The 20,148-nt window shown below is 46.3% G+C and overlaps 1 protein-coding gene across 3 annotated transcripts in view; it reads left to right on the plus strand.

Moving 5' to 3' along the window:
• Positions 1–20,148, plus strand: part of FAT3 (FAT atypical cadherin 3) — a 670,845-nt gene that overhangs the window by 620,924 nt on the left and 29,773 nt on the right. For all 3 annotated transcript variants that reach the window (XM_074984005.1, XM_074984012.1, XM_074984020.1), the window contains exon 22: positions 866–1,334. In XM_074984005.1, coding sequence (XP_074840106.1) covers positions 866–1,334 — 469 coding nt within the window. The remainder of the gene's footprint in view (positions 1–865; positions 1,335–20,148) is intronic.

The following is a 20,148-nucleotide window of genomic DNA, read 5'->3' on the forward strand; positions in this document are numbered from 1 at the left end:
GGAAAGAAAGAAGTATAAAGTCTCTGTCTTGTATTTTCCATGTGGGAGGTGGAGTGTAGGGAAGGAAATGTCATAGGACACCACTGACTTCAGGTTAACCAGGATTTCACTGTTGATAGAAGGGAGTGAACTTGTGACATTAGGCAAAACAACAGAAACACTATTCCTCCCTGAAAGCTACAAGGGAGCAGAATCTGACACCCGACTAAAGTAAACTCCATTAGTCCTCAGAGGGGTAGCCGTGTTAGTCTGTATCCTCACAGAACAAAGCAAGCAGTCCTGTAGCGCCTTAACGACTAGCAAATTTATTTACCAAGTAATGAGCTTTCATAGGTAAGACCCACTTCCTGAGATTTAACAGACCCATTCATCGTGTTTGTTTGTATTAGCACGCAGAGTCTCCTGCTGATATTGGAGCACCATTGTCCTCAGCACAGGCAAAGTACTACCATGCAGTGCAAGACAGGCCTTGCCCCAAAGAGTTGCCAGTCAAAATAGACACATGATGGGAGGAGACCTAGGAAAAGAGAGAGAAGGTGACTTCCCCAAAGTCACGTGACAAGCTAGGAATAGAAGCCAGGTGTCCATGCCTATTGCCTTATTCTCTGGCTTACACCCTCTCTCTCTCTCTCTCTCTCTCTCTCTCCTCGTGACCCTCAGGAGGGGAGAGTGTGAAATTTATTTGTACTTCTACCACTAATGTGTAGTAACACTGTATGTCCTTGTGGCCTTGTGCTGGGGTGAGAGGTTGCTATAGTGTACCATAATGCGCGTAATGTGTCAAACCAGTTTAAAGGGCTCACATTAGAGAAGGGTTGTAAGATCAATGTTTTAAGCCATTTGTTTTTTACTTTTACCCTCACAGGTTGTTGAGGGCAAATTGTGGTTCCAGTTGGACTGTGGGAGTGGCCCGGGAATCCTGGGAATTTCGGGCAGGACTGTTAATGATGGGAACTGGCACTCGGTCTTCCTGGAGCTGAATCGGAATTTCACAAGCTTGTCGCTTGATGATAGTTACGTGGAGCGGCGTAAAGCTCCCCTCTACTTCCAGACTCTGAGTACAGACAGCTCTGTCTACTTTGGAGCCCAGGTGCAGGTGGATAATGTCCGGAGCCTAACGGACAAGAGGACAACCCAGGTCTTGAGTGGTTTTCAGGGCTGCCTGGATTCTGTGGTCCTGAATAACAACGAACTGCCGCTCCAGAACAAGCGCAGCAGCTTTGCAGAAGTGGTTGGCCTGACTGAATTAAAGCTTGGCTGTGTTCTCTACCCTGATGCCTGTGAGAGGAATCCATGCCAGAATGGAGGGAGCTGTACTACTTTGCCATCTGGTGGTAACTGTCTTAAATTACATTTTACAGTTTGGGGAGAGCGGACAGTATCTGTGTCGCATTCAGTCTATTGCCGTGTCTTTCATCCCAGTATGTTAGAGAGCCACAGTAGGTGAGGTAATATATTTTATTAAGCCAACTTTTGCTGGTGAAAGAAACAAGCTGTTGTACTACACAGAGCTAAAGAAAAGTTCGAAAGCTTGTTTCTTTCTCCAGCAGAAATTAATCCCATACAACATACTATTTCACCCGCCTTGTCTCTTGTTTAGTCTGCGTTGCAAGTCTTTCAATGTAGAAACGTGTTGGGAAAAGTTTCATAAACTCTATAAAAGCCTTTTATGTTTGTCAAAGTTAATAAAAGCTGCTTCATAAACAACACCTAAATGGCATTCACCCACTCAGACTGTGTTAGTATTCAAGGAGGAGATTGTCTTTTACTAGGTGTTACTGTAATCCTGTTTATAGAGACACCTACAGCATAATAATTACTGAAGTGCTCAGCTGAGCCATCCAAAATCCATTTACAGCAAGAGAAGCTCTAAAAAAAAAATGGTAATACCTAATATCCATCACTGATTGAACGGTGCAATTGTCCTCTGCGTACGACGACGCAGATTGTTACGTAGATTTCCACTATTAAGTATATAATTTAATTGCGTATGTATTATTAAATTGTGGGTACATAGCATTATAAAACTACAGACAAAACCCATGTGCATTATAGTCCTCCAGGGAACCAAACACGTTAGGGTTTTGATATGGGGCAGAGCCATTATGTCATTTTTTTGACTCTTACCTGTATTGGAGGTGACTGTTCTCGTCTTGTGGCAGTTTGACAGCTTGTCTGAAGTGAGTTTCATAGTATCAAGCTAATTCCTAATGAGCTGTTGCCCAAATCACAAAACACAGGAAGCATTACCAGTCCTGTCAGTGAGAGAGAGTGTTGCATGGGAATGAAGATAGAGCTGTCTGCCCCATTTCTAATGCTGGGCCCTCCCAATCAGAGTTTGCCTCCCAGGAACGAGGAAGCTTATTTTTCTGCTGTGCCCAATTCAGTGCTTCGTTTTCCGTATCTGTCAGGTCAGCACCTCTGCGCTTGCCCTGTCTGTGGCCTTACAAAGTCCCAGGACCTTCTCATCATTCTCCTCCTGGCATTATCCATATGGCTCTGTCAGATTATGGGCCTTATTTCCAGTCTTTCATCCATTCAGACACCTAAGCAGGGTTTGTCTGTGCAGCATCCACTTGGAGTCCTTGGAAATGTGGGTGTCTCCTGAGGTCCTCTGCTTGACAGCCCTTTCAGGAGCCCTGGTTTTGATCCTCTAACCTGCACACCTGTCCTTGCTTTTTCATTTTTTCCCTTAATCAATCGACCTCAAAGTTCACTGGCACCTCCCTCAGATGAGAGAGTGAACCCTTCATTGTCTTTGTGATCTCTGATGAAGATTATTAGTCTGGCATCTTCCCCAAGCACCTGCAAGTAACAATGTTATGTCCAGCCCTGCACAGATATTAAATAGTTCAACTCAACTAAACTGCACATTTAGAAATGGAAGGAAAGATACAGGAAATTTGCAAACTGTCCTTCTCGCTATAAAAACCAGTTTGTTCTTCAGCAGTATTGCAAGAAAAACCTGGAGCGAGGTTTTGGCTTTCACAGGGAAAAATTGCATAAGCTCTTTCCATAGAGCTCTTGTGCAGAAGGCAGCTATAATGGGTATGTCTATGCTCCATGGGCATGAGCAAGAGGCACACTTAATGGCCTTGCTTGTGCAAGGTACCTTCTTCACAGCTCTGCTCATGGGAGTTTTAATTTGACCCACAGCACCTAGCTGACATCCCAGTATTTTCATAATTAATCCTAGTTTCCTGGATTTTCAGCAAGTAAGGTCAAGGCTGAGTTGGGGAAGCTATAGACCTATGGTCAGTAGAAAAAAGTGCAAAGATAACTAAAAGAAAAGAATCCCCTGCATTTACATTAACACCTAGCATGGCAATTGACCTTGGAGGTGCAGCACATAGAGGCCGTGTCTACACTAGCCAAAAACTTCAAAATTGCCATGCAAATGGCCATTTCGAAGTTTACTAATGAAGCGCTGAAATACATATTCAGCGCCTCATTAGCATGTGGGCGGCCACGGCACTTCAAAATTGACACGGCTCACCACCACGCAGCTCGTCCAGACGGGGCTCCTTTTCGAAAGGACCCCGCCTACTTCGAAGTCCCCTTATTCCTATGAGCAGATGGGAATAAGGGGACTTCGAAGTAGCCAGGGTCCCTTCGAAAAGGAGCCCCGTCTGGACGAGCGGCACAGCGGCGAGCCGCGTCAATTTCGAAGTGCCGCAGCCTCCCACATGCTAATGAAGTGCTGAATATGTATTTCAGCGCTTCATTAGTAAACTTTGAAATGGCCATTCGCATTGTCATTTCAAAGTTTTTGGCTAGTGTAGACGTAGCCAGACAAACTTTGCAGCTCCTATGCACACGTAAGGTCTTTGCCTGTGACTGTAAGGAAAGAAAATCAACAGCGGACAATAAGGAGCAAGTGGGAAAGAAAATAATTCAGAGTCAAAAAGAGGCACAGTGGCTTTTGAGAAACGACTAAACAAGATTATTTAAATTCCCAGGTTGTAAAGATGAAACTGGAATTTTGATTTCAGATACAATAAAATAGGTCAAGTATTCACCAGCTAAGCAAGATGGGAAGCGTCAGATCTGCGCCTTGTATTGATTTTGTTTGTATCTGTTTAGGGAATTGCTTTGCAGTTGCATGGTGAGGAAATTGAAATCTACCTAACGAATTACTTCATAGTAATTCTTTTTCCCAGCCCTTTATGTATTGCCAATTTATGTGGGGCAATGCATGCGGCTGCACATGTTGAGTCCATTTTATTATTAGAATAACATAAATGGTTCAAGGCAAGATAATTTACTTCTGGAAACCAGGGAGTGAAGTTATTTAGACTTGCATACGTTGTCTGAATGAGGAGGCAAGTGCCCAGAGGGGATATTTCAGCTGTCTCTAGTTAAGAAATCTGTGTGGTTTTGGATTTTTTTTTGTCCCGTTTCAGCAATATATGTAAATAAAGGATTGTTATAGTACCATAATTTCAAACCAGTGGGCCCTAACTATACATCAATGACTCTATAAACCAGCCCGCTATGACAAATCATGGTCATTTTTTTCCACTAGGCAAAACAATCTTGTTACTCTTAAGCCATCCTCAGGATATAAAAAGAGCATATAATTAAACTGAGTTGAAAGGAGAACCCTACAGCATGTCAAATGTTAGTTATGTAACCACAAATTATAACATGGTTCTAAGGATAGCAGAACATGGTGCTTGTTGATGCAGATGGTAGAACCCACAATGGATTTAAAATAAAACAGAGCTTCATTTTTATCTTAGGAGAGGAGATGGCAGCTTTTGTTTGGGAGAAAAACACACAAAAATATATTTTACTGATAAAGGGGCCCAAAGCTGGTCCTGTTTAGTCAAGGACTACAGAGGTAACAGCAACTGCTACGAGCAAGAGCATGGGAGTCTGTCCCAAAGTTTGCAGAGTTCATCATAAGAGCAGAATTAAGGTTGATACATTTTGAATATGAATTTTCCAGAGTAGCCTGCGTACAACTGTAAGGTCCCTTTTCTGATGATAATCCTGCTATGATTTACAATGAAATTAAAAGGAAAACAAGAGAGCTCAGATTTATAGCTACAACCAAATATTGTAGTGTCAGAGAGTCATCAGCAATATATCAGGAGCTCTGTGGGCCAAACCTGATTTACATATAATTTCCATAAATTATGTAAAATAAATGCAAACATCCATAATGCTATCCTTGAGCTGATACCTTCTTTTTTGAATAGAAGTTTCTGGTTATTTCTGTTCACTGCTGCGTTTAGTTATCTTTGGCTTCCCCTTGCCATTACAGCTGTAGAGGCATGGTAGGACTTGACAAGCTGCAGTGAAACTCAGGTCATTCTTTGGGCACCCTTAAGAGAGAGAGATGATGCGTCTGAAGAGAAAAAATATAATTTCCCACAGATCAGAGTTCATTGCTAAGGTACAGAGGGGGTTGAGACCAGTGGCCTTTTGCAAGGGGTTCTCCAAATTGAAGTAAGGAGGACCCTAAAGACAGAACTGTACAATGTGAGCAGCTCAGAAACTGAAGAGACCACATGTTGTTCACATCTGGGACTTCCAGCAATACAGGGAACTGCTTCTGGTTGACTTGCGTGGGCTTTCTGCTAATGCATGGAGGATAGGCAGATGGTCCATAGGATCATGCTAACCAGGAAAGTTCTTACTACCTCTGCAAAAGAATTTAGAACCTGAACATCAAGTCCTTGACATAAGGTACCAGGAGCCAAAGCAATGGCTCACACAGGAGTATGATCAGCTACGTTGATCATGGCAAGGAGAAAAGATGGCTCATGGTAAAGAGCTGGACTGGGACTCAGGAGCCCTCAGTTAAATTCCTGGCTTTGCTGCGAATTGATGCCTGCCCTCTTACATGCCTTTTAGGCAGCATGTCCACTGCAGTCAGGAGTGTGCCTCCTAGGCAGACAGATGAACACTAGTTCAGGGGTCGATAACCAAAATAGCAAGAAGAGCCATTTTTCTCAGATGTGGTAAAAACTCAGTAATTCAAGAGCCACAACATATGTGAATACAAGAGGATACTTAAATAACGTCAAACCATACATTTTGTAACCCCCATTCTTCCTCGACTGTCCCCGTGGGTGCTCCACGATAGGTGTCGGGCTCGCCCCGGTGCCGCAGGTTGGATCTTTTCAGCAGTTTCTGCCGGACCGCGCATGCGCTGGCACGTGCCGGTCCCTTGCACGCTCCCGGCCACGTGTGCAATCCGGTCCCTGCCAGTTCCTCTTTAACCGCCATCGGCTGCAGACGGAATCCGCTCAGGCTACGGCCAGAGTTAGCGTATTTAATGTTTTTAAAGTGTTTAGAGTTTCTTTTTCAGTCTTTTAGCTTAAGTTAGCTTGTTATTGTTTTCAAAAAAAAAAAAATAAATAAAAGAGAGTAAAAAGTAAAGTTTTACAGCCTTAGTAGCAAGCGGAGCAGCGGAGGCCCGGGGACGTAAGGCCATTAGGCCTCCTGCCACGGCAGGCTGAGTCCGAGAGGGGAACAGGCACAGAGAAGGTGCTAAGTACCCTATTAACAACTCAAAGACTCACCACAATGTCCTCTTCAGGATTCAAAAAGTGTGAGTCATGTCGCGAAGTGATGCCGGCCTCCGATGGGCACAGTCAGTGCATTAGGTGCCTCGGGGAATTTCATGTCACCCAGAAATGCTCCTTCTGCTCTCACAGCCAGAGCAAGGAAGGACAGAGAGATGCGGCTGAAAATGCTGCTCTTTGACAAGGCCCTCCAGCCAGACACGCGGGAGCGGCCTCAGCAGGAGGGACCTGCAGGGGCCCATAAAAGGAAAGCTGCTTCCCTAACCCCATCAGCGCAAAAACGGAGGAAGCTTTCACCACCCCGATCCCTGCCGGCAGCCACAGCGAGCGGGACGGGTGGAGCACATAGCCCCCAGCCACAGTCACAGCTGAGCGGCGGCGGCGCAGAGACGCACGTGGCAGAGGCTGAGCCTCCGATAATCAAACAGCCACCCCGCACCGCGGGCAGGGTGGCGGCCAGGCAAGCGCCGGAACCAGCAGCACCGCAGCTAGTGGCACCGACCCCCGGGGAACCGGCGGTGCAGAGCTCGCAGGCACGCAGCCTGCAGGCACCAGGGGAGACCACCCGCGCGGCACTGCAGCGGAGCGTGCCGAGCGCGGCGCAGACAGCAGGGCCGAGATCCCCGACGCGGAAAGGGGCGGAGCCAGCCCCACAGGGGAGGGGAAAGGCAGCACAGAAAACCCAGCACCGCAGCCCTTCTCCAGACAGGGCTGCAGGGCTACTCGCTCTAAGCCCTCCACTTATGCTGCGGACTCCAACGAGGCAGCAGGGGTCACCTCCAGTATACCCTGAGCCTCCGTCCCCGTTCCTACAGCCAGCATCACCATGGCTCGGACCACCATCGCCCTTCCTGGGCTTTGAACCCCTGGAGTACTGCCACAAATCAGTCTCTCCATTATCTCAATCACCCAGACAATCTCGCTCCCCCAGATGCAGGGGGTATGCGCCTCCAGAGTGGTCCAGGTCTCCATCTCCGGAACAGTGCCCGTGTTGCCATGGTCGCCCCTATCACACGGGCCATAGACACCATAGGCATACTCCCAGGGACAGATCCCCCCAGATGGTTCAATATCCCCGAGGGCAATCGCGGACAGGGAAGGAAACGCAGATATCTCGGGGGAGTTGATTCTGGAACCCCGAGATTTTCCTTCACAAGTATCTAGCGAGAGGATGTATCACCGTCAACAGGACCCAGAGGGGTCCAGAGAGGCTTACCCTAGCGGTTCCTCGCTATCTTCCCCTGATGAGGTCACGGCCCCAGGGGACGTCCATCCTCCGGACGATCTCAAACAGTTCCAAGAGCTATTTAAAAGGGTGGCCTTCACGCAAGGCATCCAAACAGCAGAGGTGCAGGAGAAACACCATAAGCTCCTTAAAAACCTGAGACCTCTGGCCTCTTCCAAAATAGCTATTCTGCTGATGAAGCAATCATGGAGTCCGCCACCGCAATATGGCAGACCCCTGCGTCCACTCCGCCTATAAACAAGAGAGCGGATAAGAAGTACTTTGTCCTGACAAAGGGCATGGAGTTCCTGTTCAGCCACCCGCAACCAAATTCTCTGGTGGTGGAATCGTCTCAACAGAGGTCGATAACTTCTCAGTACAAGACAGGGGGAACGGACAAGATGCCAAGAAACTAGCGGTGTTTGGCAGAAAGGTCTACTCCTCCTCTACCCTACTGTTGAGAATGGCGAATTACGCAGTGCATCTAGCGAACCATAATTTCGACAACTACTCCAGGCTGACTTCCCTCATGGACTCGCTTCCAGAGGACACGAAGCCGGTGCTCAAGGCCATCGTGCAGGAAGGCTACGCAGCCTCGAGGACAGGAGTTCAGATTGCCCTAGACGTTGCGGATACGGCAGCACGCTCAACAGCTACGGCAGTGGTCATGCGCAGGGAGTCCTGGCTCCAGACATTGGGTATCCCAAGGGATCTGCAGGCGAAGATCGTTGATCTCCCCTTTGACACACAGAAGCTGTTTGTAGTATCAGCCACAGCGTCCCCAGTACCACAGGGGCTACAAGCAAGGGCGACATCAACAGCACCAACAGTACAGAACTCCCAGGTGACGTTCTCAACAGAGCCGTGCATCCTCGGGGCAGGGCCAAAGGCCACAAGTTTGACACACAGATCGAAGGCTGCGCTATCACTACCATCGCGCAATGTCATCCGAAGCTACTATTCCACCATCTCCTCCAACCATTCTACGACGAGTGGCAAAAGGTCACCACAGACAAATGGGTACTGGAGATCATAGCCACGGGTTACGCGATTCCCTGCCAGTCACTCCCACCTAAAGGACGCCTCCCACGAAGCGAGACTCAAGCAGGAGGTAGGCCATCTTATGCTTATAGGGGCAGTGGAAAGAGTGCCGGAGCAACTCCGAGGGAAAGGGTTCTACTCAAGATACTTCCTCACAGAGAAAAAGACAGGAGGCTGGAGGCCCATCCTAGATCTTCGAGGCCTCAACCGGTATTTGCGGAAGCAACGCTTTCGGATGATCACAGTCGCCTCTATACTTACGGCACTGGACGATGGAGATTGGTTCGCAGCCCTCAACTTACAAGACGTGTATTTCCGCATAACTATTCACCTGGTTCACAGGCGTTTTCTCCGGTTGATGGTAGGCAAAGAACATTCTCAGTACAAGGTTCGGCCTCTCCTCGGCCCCCAGAGTCTTCACCAAGACCTTGGCAGTGGTGTCAGCCTACCTGCACAGACAGGGGGTGTTTATATTCCCATATCTGGACGACTGCCTACTGAAAGGAGCCTCGAAGGAGGAGGTACTTCGCATGATACACGTCACAGCAGACACATTCTCTTCGCTGGGCCTGGTCATCAATCTGGCAAAATCAAAGATAGACCCCGCACAGGACATGGAGTTCATAGGGGCACGTATAAATTCCATCACAGCAAGGGTTTATCTACCAGATGCCCACTTTCGCGCCATTGGTTCCCTTGTGCAAGTCATCACCTTCAGCCCTACGGTGCCAGTTCTGACGTGCTCACAGCTGCTGGGCCACATGGCAGCAGCAACAGTTGTGGTACAGAACACCCGATTGCATATGCGCAGCATGCAGCACTGGCTAGCGAGCGTCTACAAACCGGCAGCACACACCATCCACAGGGTGGTGTCGCCCATGACAGAGGTGCGCAGATCCCTGCAATGGTGGGTGAATCCCAAGAACATGCTAACAGGGGTGCCCTTTCACCAACCACAAATATCTTTTTTTCTCACTACCGCCGCCTCCCACATAGGGTGGGGAGCACACATAGGCGAAAAGGTGACGCAAGGACTGTGGTCCTCCACGGAACAGTCACTGCACATAAATATACTGGAGCTCAGAGCAGTGTTCAATGCCTGCAAACACTTTTGAGACCATATACAAGGCAAAGTAGTCAGGATCAGTACAGACAATACCTCCACCATGTTTCATATAAATCGGCAAGGAGGATCTCGGTCCCGTGCCTTATGTGCGGAAGCAGTCCGATTGTGGAACTGGTGCATTGCCAACAATATAACCTTGAAAGCCTCGTATTTACCAGGCGCTCACAATGTGAAGGCAGACCAGCTGAGCAGGCGCTTCGCATTCACACACGAGTGGCAGATCCATTCCAATCTGCTATGACCGTTTTTTCACACATGGGGATTTCCCCAGATAGACCTGTTTGCCACTCAACACAACAAGAAGTGCCCACAATACTGCTCCAGGGCAGGACTGGGACGGGGGTCCCTGGGGGACGCATTCGCGATCTCGTGGAGGGGCCCCCTGCTCTACGCATTTCCTTCCACAGTGCTTATCCACAAAGTCTTGCAGAAAGCCAGGAGAGAGAGAGCCCGAATGATCCTAGTAGTCCCAATGTGGGATCGACAGCAATGGTTCCCCTTACTCCTGCGCATGTCGGACCGTCCACCGATGCCCCTCCCGGTGGCGCCGGATCTGCTCACGCAAGCCCAGGGGTCCATAGTGCATCCACACCCCCGAGGCCTGCGACTGCAAGCATGGTTAATCCATGGCTCAGCTCCCTTGAGAGCATGTGTACAGAGGGAGTGCAACAAGTCCTAGAAAGTAGCAGGAGGACTTCCACCAGGAAGACCTATAAGCAAAAATGGACTCGATTCACTGCATGGTGTTCTACCAAGCAATTAGCCCCCCTTGCTGCGCCTATACCTGTAATACTAGAGTATTTACTGGACCTCAAGAGAGGCGGACTCTCCCTATCCTCGTTGAAGGTCCACCTTGCTGCTATATCGGCTTTCAGACATGAAGAGGAAGGGCACACGGTGTTTGCCCATCCCATGGTTACCAGGTTCCTCAAAGGGCTGGTAAACCTATACCCCCCTCAGAAACCGCTTCCACCTTCGTGGAGCTTGGACCTGGTGCTTAATGCGCTAACGGGACCACTGTTTCAGCCCTTAGCCACGGTTTCCCTCCATCTCCTTACGATAAAGACGACCTTCCTTCTTGCAATCACGTCAGCTCACAGGGTGAGCAAGCTTGCAGCAGTTATGGCAACGCCACCCTGCACAGTATTTTCCAAGGAGGCGGTAACCTTACGGCTGCATCCAGCCTTTGTTCCGAAAGTTTCTTTAGAGTTTCATATTAACGAACCTATAGTTTTACCCTAGTTTATCCAAAGCCTCATAACTCCAACAAAGAGGCGTGCCTACACCTCCTGGACGTGAGGAGGGCGCTGGCTTTCTATATAGACAGGACTAAGTCCTTCCGGAAAATGGATAGACTCCTAGTCTCTCTCGCTCCCAAATCAAAAGGAGAAGGTCTCTCTTCGCAGAGAATCTCGAAGCACATCGTATCCTGCATAAAAATGTGCTACGAACTTAGAAAGACTCCTTTACTGGCCCCACCTAGGGCTCACTCCACTAGGGCGGTGGCGGCATCAACAGCCTTTTTCAAGGGCATTGCGCTAAAAGACATTTGCAGAGCGGCAACCTGGTCATCCTATGACACCTTCGCCAAGCATTATGCCCTTCACAGGGTATTCCAAGAGGATACCCGTCTCTCGACAGCGGTCCTCTCGGGGACAAGCTGCACATAAACCGATTACCCACCTCCTATCTTGGGTTACTGCTGGGTAGTCACCTATCGTGGAGCACCCATGGGGACACTCGAGGAAGAAAGAGAAGTTACTCACCATAGTAACGATGGTTCTTCGAGATGTGTCCCCGTGGGTGCTCCACCACCCGCCCATCCTCCCCGCTTCGGATCTCTGTTTAGTATTTTTCAGGAGCATCCGAGGCGGTTGGTCAAGGAACTGGCGGGGACCGGATCGCGCACGTGGCCGGGAGCGCGCAAGGGAGCGGCACACGCCGGCGCATGCGCGGTCCGGCAGAAACTGCTGGAAAGATCCGACCTGCGGCGCCGGGGCGAGCCCGACACCTAACGTGGAGCACCCACGGGGACACATCTCGAAGAACCATCGTTACTACGGTGAGTAACTTCTCTTTTTAAGAACAGCTCACACACAATGATTTGTAATGCGATACATGTTTCTTGCAGGATGCTCACAAACTTTTTCCATATTCTGTTTCCTCACACTTTGTATTGTGCATTTGTACCACTATCTTCTGGACTTTCACTCTCAAACTTATTTTAATTATGCCAGGTTTCCTTTATGCTGAATTTCAGTTTTCTTCCTTAAAATGCATGTTACCCTGTATATTAGGAATGCCACAAGCTTCTTTTTCCTTTTCAAAATCAACACTTTATTAGCAAAATGATCAAAACACAGATACAGAATCATATCCCAGAATGCACTGCTCAGATTAAAGGGGAGTTATCCAATGTTTCAAGATCACATATCACTTTCTGTTTATATATGAATTGTTCAGGTTTGGACTTTCAGACATTTATCATTTATCAAATGAGGTATTTTTCTTTTTATGGGTTTTTTTTTCCACTTTGCAATTTCACACTGGGAGCCACAAGTCCCTAAAGACCTGCATATGGCTCCACAGCCACAGGTTGCAGACCCCTGCACTAGCTTTTCTCACGCTATCATGTTGGAAAATAGCAGAATGGACAATGTGGCATGGGCAGGGGAGATACCTGGCTACAGAGCTAGGGGTGTCTAGCCTTCTGCTGAGACCTTTAGGCCGTGCAGCCTACCATAGATCACTGTCCACACCGCTATTTTTAGTACGCTATTTTTAGTACACTATTTTAAGCAAAGTTAGTAGGTGTTAGACTGGGAGGCTTACTCGCAGCTGCAGTGTAGGCCTACTTTCACTTTCCCCAAACCTCAGTTTCCCAACAGTTTAAATAAATGGCAATAACAACACTTCCCAGGGGCATTATGAGGGTAGATTCAATTAATGTTTCAGAGAGACTGCAGTGGTGTTGACCTATACTCCAAAAACAACATAATAACGTTATTAAAATGCAAAGCCAAACACTCAGAAAGATTGGCTCTGGAACCTCAGTTTGGTTCCCTTGTGCATGTATATTATCATAAGTCTTTAAATACGTGATCACATGCTATATTTTCCACAGGATTCCTGGCTCATTGAGTGCACAGGTTAGATACTGCTCACTTAATTAGCCGCTATTCAGTATTTTGTTTTCGTTTTCTCTTTGTTCAGCATGTGACTGCATGCCTTATTTACTGCACACTGTGTATTCAAACCCTCTTCTAAATACAAAATTACTCATTTCCTCATTGCATTTCTGTTCCATACATCACATATAGCAGACAAGTAAATAAAGAGACAGTGCCAGGAAGCTGGAGCAAGACAAATTGAGATTGGAAATAAAATGTTAATTTTTTAAATCAATATTGTGTGGGGGTTTTCCTAATTCAGACAGGAATTGATTCAGAGAAGTTATCTGGCCTGTGTTATGCAGTGGGTTGGAACAGATGATCCCAAAGCTCCTTTCTGGCCTTGTCTATGAATCTAGAGTAGATGGGTTTTCTACATACATTAATTTGTTGTCACAAAACCCGTGTGAGGTCAAGAGGTGGTATTGTCCCCATTTTACAAATGGGGAAGTGAGGCACAGAGAAATTAAGGTCAAAAGTTTCCATTAATTCCGAGTGCCCGATTTCAGACACCTATGACCTCATTTGCCAGAGTACTTAGCATTATGTATCACGCTGTGTATATATGTTCAAAACACAGCTGATGGGCAGCTCCACATTTCCGCTAGGAATGTGAAGGATTAACCAGTAAGCATCACCCTTAATGGCTGATGCTTACTGAGTACGGTTAATCGATAGGGGCTGAAGCATCCAGCCTCATGGGGCCCGCCAAGGATGGGCGGTGCTCTGGGCAGCTGTGGCAGCCTCTGTCACCAGTGAGCCCCTTCTCCTGCACCCACTCACTCCCCCTTTAACCAATTAACCTCTTAAACATCGTGTGTAACTAGTTATCCAATTAAACAGGATTTTACATCCCTATTTTCCCCAGTTCAGACTCTAGAGTCTTAGGTCAGGTGTTCAGAAAATGAGGAATACATGCTCAGTGACGGTCCCTAAAAAGTGGCTTATATGCTTTGCCTAGATACACATAGGAATTCTGTGGCAAAGATAATCCAGTTCTCCATGGAACCATTCTGCTGCCTTAACTATGAAACCTGCCTTTCTCTTCCTGCAGCTCTATCTCATTAGTACACAAAAAATGCAGGGATCCCGCACACAACAGTAATTCTTTGTTACACCATTCTGATTGGTCCCCAGTGCGGGGTTATCCTATGAACTGAATGAAGCAAGGATCCTATGGAAGAAAGTAGCCCGTGGTCATCTCATTAAAGATACTATCATAATGCATAAGTACAAGATGGCTAAATTAAATCATTCTGGCATTTCCTAAATTATGAGTGTTTCACTTTGCAATTGTAATATTCTTTTATTGATGGGTTTGGGAATGGAGAAAGAGAGAGAAATTTCCCAGATTATATTTTTTAAAAAAAGGCCAGATTCTCACGAGCGTGCTTGGAACCCTTATATCTACCACACAGACTTCTGCCATGCGCACTAATAGAGTAGCTGATAATGGATAACTACCTACCACTGCTATGTAGACTGGGACTCGAGGAAGACTGGAGACTTTTCCAGTGGATCTGACAGCAGAGACATGATGAGATATGGTGAGGACTGTTTGGTTCCTTTCCATGTTCTGGGGGGAGAGATCTGTAATTGACACAGACTCTTGTGCCCATTTCCCCCAAGCTTGAATCCTTTAGTCCCAACTTCTACATGTCCCTGACCCAGTCCCATTCCCCACCCTGTCCTAGCTGTCCTACTCCTGCCTCCTCCTCCAGTCTGTCTTTCCGCTCTTGCCCAATGTGTCTCAGTTCCAGTCTCTCTCTCTGAGCTCTGATCCAACCTCTTCCTCTAGATCCTTACCCCAGATTTTTCCCTCCCTGCCCTCCTTATACCTGTGTCTTCACCCAGCCAGTCCCAGTTTTCCCATTTTAGCTCCTTGTCAGACCAGAGTCTATTCCCTACGCTGATTCCTAGTTCCTGTATCTTTCTCCCACTTTCCTCTGGGGGTGTAGAATCCCATTTAATGAGCTAACCAGTTAAATATTAAGCTTAACTGGTTAACCAATTAAATGGTGGGGGGTGGCTGAGGTGGGGCGGGGTACCAGCTCTGCCACTGGAGCAACCCTCCCACTCCGCCATAGACCAGGGGCTGTTCCGACCAGGCTGAAAGCCCCATCCCACGGAGCGCACCAGTCTGCCGCAGACCCAAGATGTTCTGTGTGGGTTGAAGCATCCCTGCCTGCAGTGCTCCCAGGCTGGGCCTGCCATGCACAAAGGCTGCTGAGGCCATGCTGGGGCAACCCCCACTCATGGCAGGCCCCCAGAGACTGGACCTCCCACCAGTTAACCATAACCAGTAAGCCTCATCCATTTAGGGTGCAGCTTACAGGGTAACCGGTTAATCACTAACATCCTGAATTTGCACTCCCCTCTCCCCAGCTGCTCATTCAGTCTCAGCACTCCACTCCCTAGCTAAATCACTCCCATTTCTCCCATGCATTTCTTTCCCTCACCATTTCCTGGGGTCCCTACCTCCCAGTTACTAGGCTCCTTGCCCAGACAGTCCCAGCCTTGTCTCCCCACTTCTCAGTATCACTCTCCTTGCCTTGATAGTCCTAATGACCCCCACTCCAGTCTGAGCAGATTCCTTGTCCCAATCTACTCCTTTCCCTTTCCCCATACCAGCTTATCACCCTTCGCATTCAGATCAGACGGTTTCTTCCTCCATGCTGTCTTGGAGTCATTGGGATAGAAAAACACTGAGAGCATAGAAGATACAGGCACCCCACTCTCAAGTCCAGTGCCTGGACTGACCCCAGCCCAGAGCAGCTCTTACACAGAAGTCCCGTAGCCTTGGGCTGAAAGGGCCATGATCCATGGAAACAGGACATGCACACTTTGGTGAGCGCTAAGCTATGAGGAGGTGGCACACATTTAATAAAAGACAAAATCTTATGAGATTTTTAGCTCCTTAGATGCTCTGCTCCAATTTTATAGGGATAGTCCCAATATCTGAGGCTCTCTTTTTTAAAGGTGCCTATTACCCCGTCCGCCTCACCTTCTCTTCCATTTTTTCACTCTTCCTGTCTGGTCATCTTATCTACTGAGCATGTGCAAACTCCAGTTATTCTATGGCATATAACCAGTCCATGACTGGTTGAATTTTCACAGGGATCACAAAATGCACATCCCTGACACAAAGGTCTCTCCTCTCAAATTTCAAGTCTCTGCTTCAAACTATGATGACAGCGGGGCTGTTCAAAGAACAATCGTCGGAAAAGTTTAACGGGCTAAAAACAATGTATTCTTCCTGAGCCTGTGCGAGTGGAGGGAGGGGTAAGGTGAGGGGTGGAAGCACTGTCTCAGTTGAATGTTTCCTCAGATAATCAGTCTGAGGCAGACTTTCAGCATGGAAAATTTCAGCCCAAACCACTGCAGTTTGATAAAAAATATAAGCCACTGAAAACAGGATCTGAGAGATTTTGCAGGGGATGTGGGCAACATGCGAAGCCTTTCTCTCACCCGCAGCACAGAGTGCCACAGAGAGTAGGTACCCGCCTAACGCAGGCCACAAGAGCAGGCCATGGGCCAGATTAAAAGCCTTGGCACTCAATATCTTGCCCACCCCTGATTTATATTATACTTTTAAACTTTGAATAGTAACAGAGACGTAGCCGTTCCAGTCTATATACTATCAAAACAAAAAAGCAGTCAAGTAGCACTTTAAAGACTAACAAAATAATTTGTTACGTGATGAGCTTTCGTGGGACAGACCCACTTCTTCAGACCATAGCCAGACCAGAAAAGACTCAATATTTAAGGCACAGAGAACCAAAAATAGTAATCAAGGTAGACAAATCAGAAAAAAAAATATCAAGGTGAGCAAATCAGAGAGTAGAGAGGCAGAAAACGGGGGCAGGGTGGTCAAGAATTAGATTAAGTCAAGTATGCAAAGAAGCCCCTATAATGACCCAGAAAATTCCCATCCTGGTTCAAACCACGTGTTAATGTGTCGAATTTGAAAATAAAAGAGTTCAGCAGCCTCTCTTTCAAGACTGTTGTGAAAATTCCTCTTCATTAAGATGCAAACTTTTAAGTCATTAACCGAATGGCCCACTCCATTAAAATGCTGGCTGACCGGCTTGTGGATCAGGAGTGTTTTTATGTCTGTTTTGTGCCCATTAACTCTTTGTCTAGGAGAGTTTGAAGTCTGTCCAATATACAAAGCATCTGGGCATTGTTGGCACATTATGGCATATATGATGTTAGGTTGAGGAACATGAGAAAGTGCCCGTGATTCTGTGAATAATCTGGTTAGGTCCAGTGATGGTATCTCCAGAATAGATATGTGGACAAAGCTGGCAGCGGGCTTTGTTGCAAGGAAAAGTTCCAGGACTGGTGTTCCTGCAGTATAGACTGGGAGTGTGGGTAAGAATCCTCATAAGGCTGGGAGGTTGTCTATAGGAGAGAATTCACAGAATCACGGGCACATTCTCATGTTCCTCAGCTAACATCATGTATGCCATCATGTGCCAACAATGCCCAGACGCTTTGTATATTGGACAGACTTCAAACTCTCTTAGACAAAGAGTTAATGGGCACAAAACAGACATAAAAACACTCCTGATCCACAAGCCGGTCAGCCAGCATTTTAATGGAGTGGGCCATTCGGTTAATGACTTAAATGTTTGCATCTTAATGAAGAGGAATTTTCACAACAGTCTTGAAAGAGAGGCTGCTGAACACTCTTTTATTTTCAAATTTGACACATTAACACGTGGTTTGAACCAGGATGGGAATTTTCTGGGTCATTATAGGGGCTCGTTCGCATACTTGGATTGATCTAATTCTTGACTCCCGCCACCCCGTCTGCCCCTCTACTCTCTGATTTGCTCACCTTGATTATTTTTTTTCTGATTTGTCCGCCTTGATTACTATTTTTGGTTCTCTGTGCCTTAAATATTGAGTCTTTTCTGGTAAGGCTGTGGTCTGAAGAAGTGGGTCTGTCCCACGAAAGCTCATCACCTAATAAATTATTTTGTTAGTCTTTAAAGTGCTACTTGACTGTTTTTTTGTTTTAAACTTTGATTCATTTTAGAGACATTAACCCATGATCTAGGTGTTTCTCAGAACACTCGTGAGAGTTACACCAGGAGCAACAGGCTGCTTTAATCATGTGGCCATGAACTGACCTTTTCACCCTTGCTCTGTCCTTCAGTGAGAGACAGATGAAACTCTGTGATTTAGGAATCCTAACATCACAACTTAATTTATATATAAAAAAATTGTATTTAGTTTCACAGTCTGATGACGATTCGGACAGGAGTCTACTGAAAAGATGAGTTCAGCAATTGTCACATGACAACTTTCTGGATAAGATGTTTTGTATTAAATATTTTGGTTAAGTTAAATACACAAATTATAATGCTTCATCTGAAAGCAGATATGCTGTAGTGCTTTGGTCAATAGATGTCACTATTGAGTCACAGAATAGAATACTGACAAAATCTTGTTGACTGGCAATGATTCCTTTCCAAACTATTTGTAAGCATGTACCTTTTCCAGCTAACAAAAAAAATCTTCCTCAATGCCTGTTATTGTGATACAATTCCAATGGCATTGTCAATTTTGCATCTCTTCAGGCCACCGTGTGTGTATCCAAATCTTTAAATGCTCGGAAAGTCGTTCAAAATGACAGAATTGAAACAAAAGAGAACCCACCACCACTTCCCCTTCCACATACAGTACTGACACTATAACACAGAAAATGTGTGATTCTGTGACACCTAGGCTGGGTCTACACTTGCATTCTTCTTTCAGAAGAGGTATGCAAATGAAGTAAATCGAAAATGCAAATATCTGGCACCTCATCTGTATATTATTATTTTGAAATTGCTTCTTTTGAAAGGCAACCAGTGTAGACTCTGCTTTTTGGAAAGTAAGCCCCATCTTCGAAAGAATCCTTCTTCCACTTTTTTATGGGAGGAAGGAGTCTTTTGAAGATGGGGTTTACTTTTGAAAAAGCAGTGTCTACAGTGGTTTTCTTCTTTCAGAAGAAGCGATTTTGAAATAAGAGTATGCAAATGAGGTGTCAAATATGTGCCATATTTGCAAATTCAATTTACCTCATTTGCATACCTCTTTCAAAAGAGAAATGCAAGTGTAAACACAGCCCTACAGTTGTCTAACAGGCCTAACAAAGTCATTAACACCACTAGATTTGTGCAGGAGAATTGGAAGACCTAGAAAGTGCTAGATATAATTTTTGACTGCCTTTGACCTTCTATTTGAGACTGAGGAGGAAAGTTGAGGTGTATGGTATATCCACACTGTTCCATCAATTTCAGTGATGTAAATCCTGAATTATATCTAGGTGTGATTATTCAGGTTGTTGACCATATGCTGTTCCAGGTTATCTAGGAGTTTAGGTGTCCTAGGGTGCGTTTACACTTGCATTCCTCTTTCGAAAGAGTTATGCAAATGAGGCCAATCAAAAATGCAAATGAGATGTGGATTTGTATATTTGGTACCTCATTTCCATATACTAATTTCGAAAGAGCTTCTTTTGAAAGAGGAAAGCCAATGTAGACACTGCTCTTTCGAAAGTAAACCCCATCTTCGAAAGAATCCTTCTTCCCTTTATTTAATGGGAAGAAGGATTCTTTCAAAGATGGGGTTTACTTTCGAAAGAGCAGCATCTACACTGGCTTTCCTCTTTCGAAAGAAGCTCTTTCGAAATTAGAATATACAAATGAGGGCCAAATATGCAGATTAATACCTCATTTGCAGTGTGGATTTACCTCATTTGCATACCTCTTTTGAAAGAGTAATGCAAGTGTAGATGCATGCATACCCTGTGTCTACACAAGCCCCTTCCTTTCAGAAGGGGCATGTTAATAAGCGGGTTTGAAAGATGCTAATGAGGCACTGCCATGAATATGTATCTCATCATTAGCATAATGGCGGCCGCGGCGATTTGAAAGTGCAGCTTTCGAATTGTGTGCCACCTGTGGAGAAGGAAGCCTTCCAAAAGGACCCCCCAGTTTTCGAAAGCCCCTTCTTCCTAACACCAGATAGGAAGAAAGGGCTTTCAAAAACCGTGGG

The sequence above is a fragment of the Carettochelys insculpta genome, chromosome 1 (genome assembly GCF_033958435.1).
Source record: "Carettochelys insculpta isolate YL-2023 chromosome 1, ASM3395843v1, whole genome shotgun sequence".
NCBI classification, from domain to species: Eukaryota; Metazoa; Chordata; order Testudines; family Carettochelyidae; genus Carettochelys; species Carettochelys insculpta.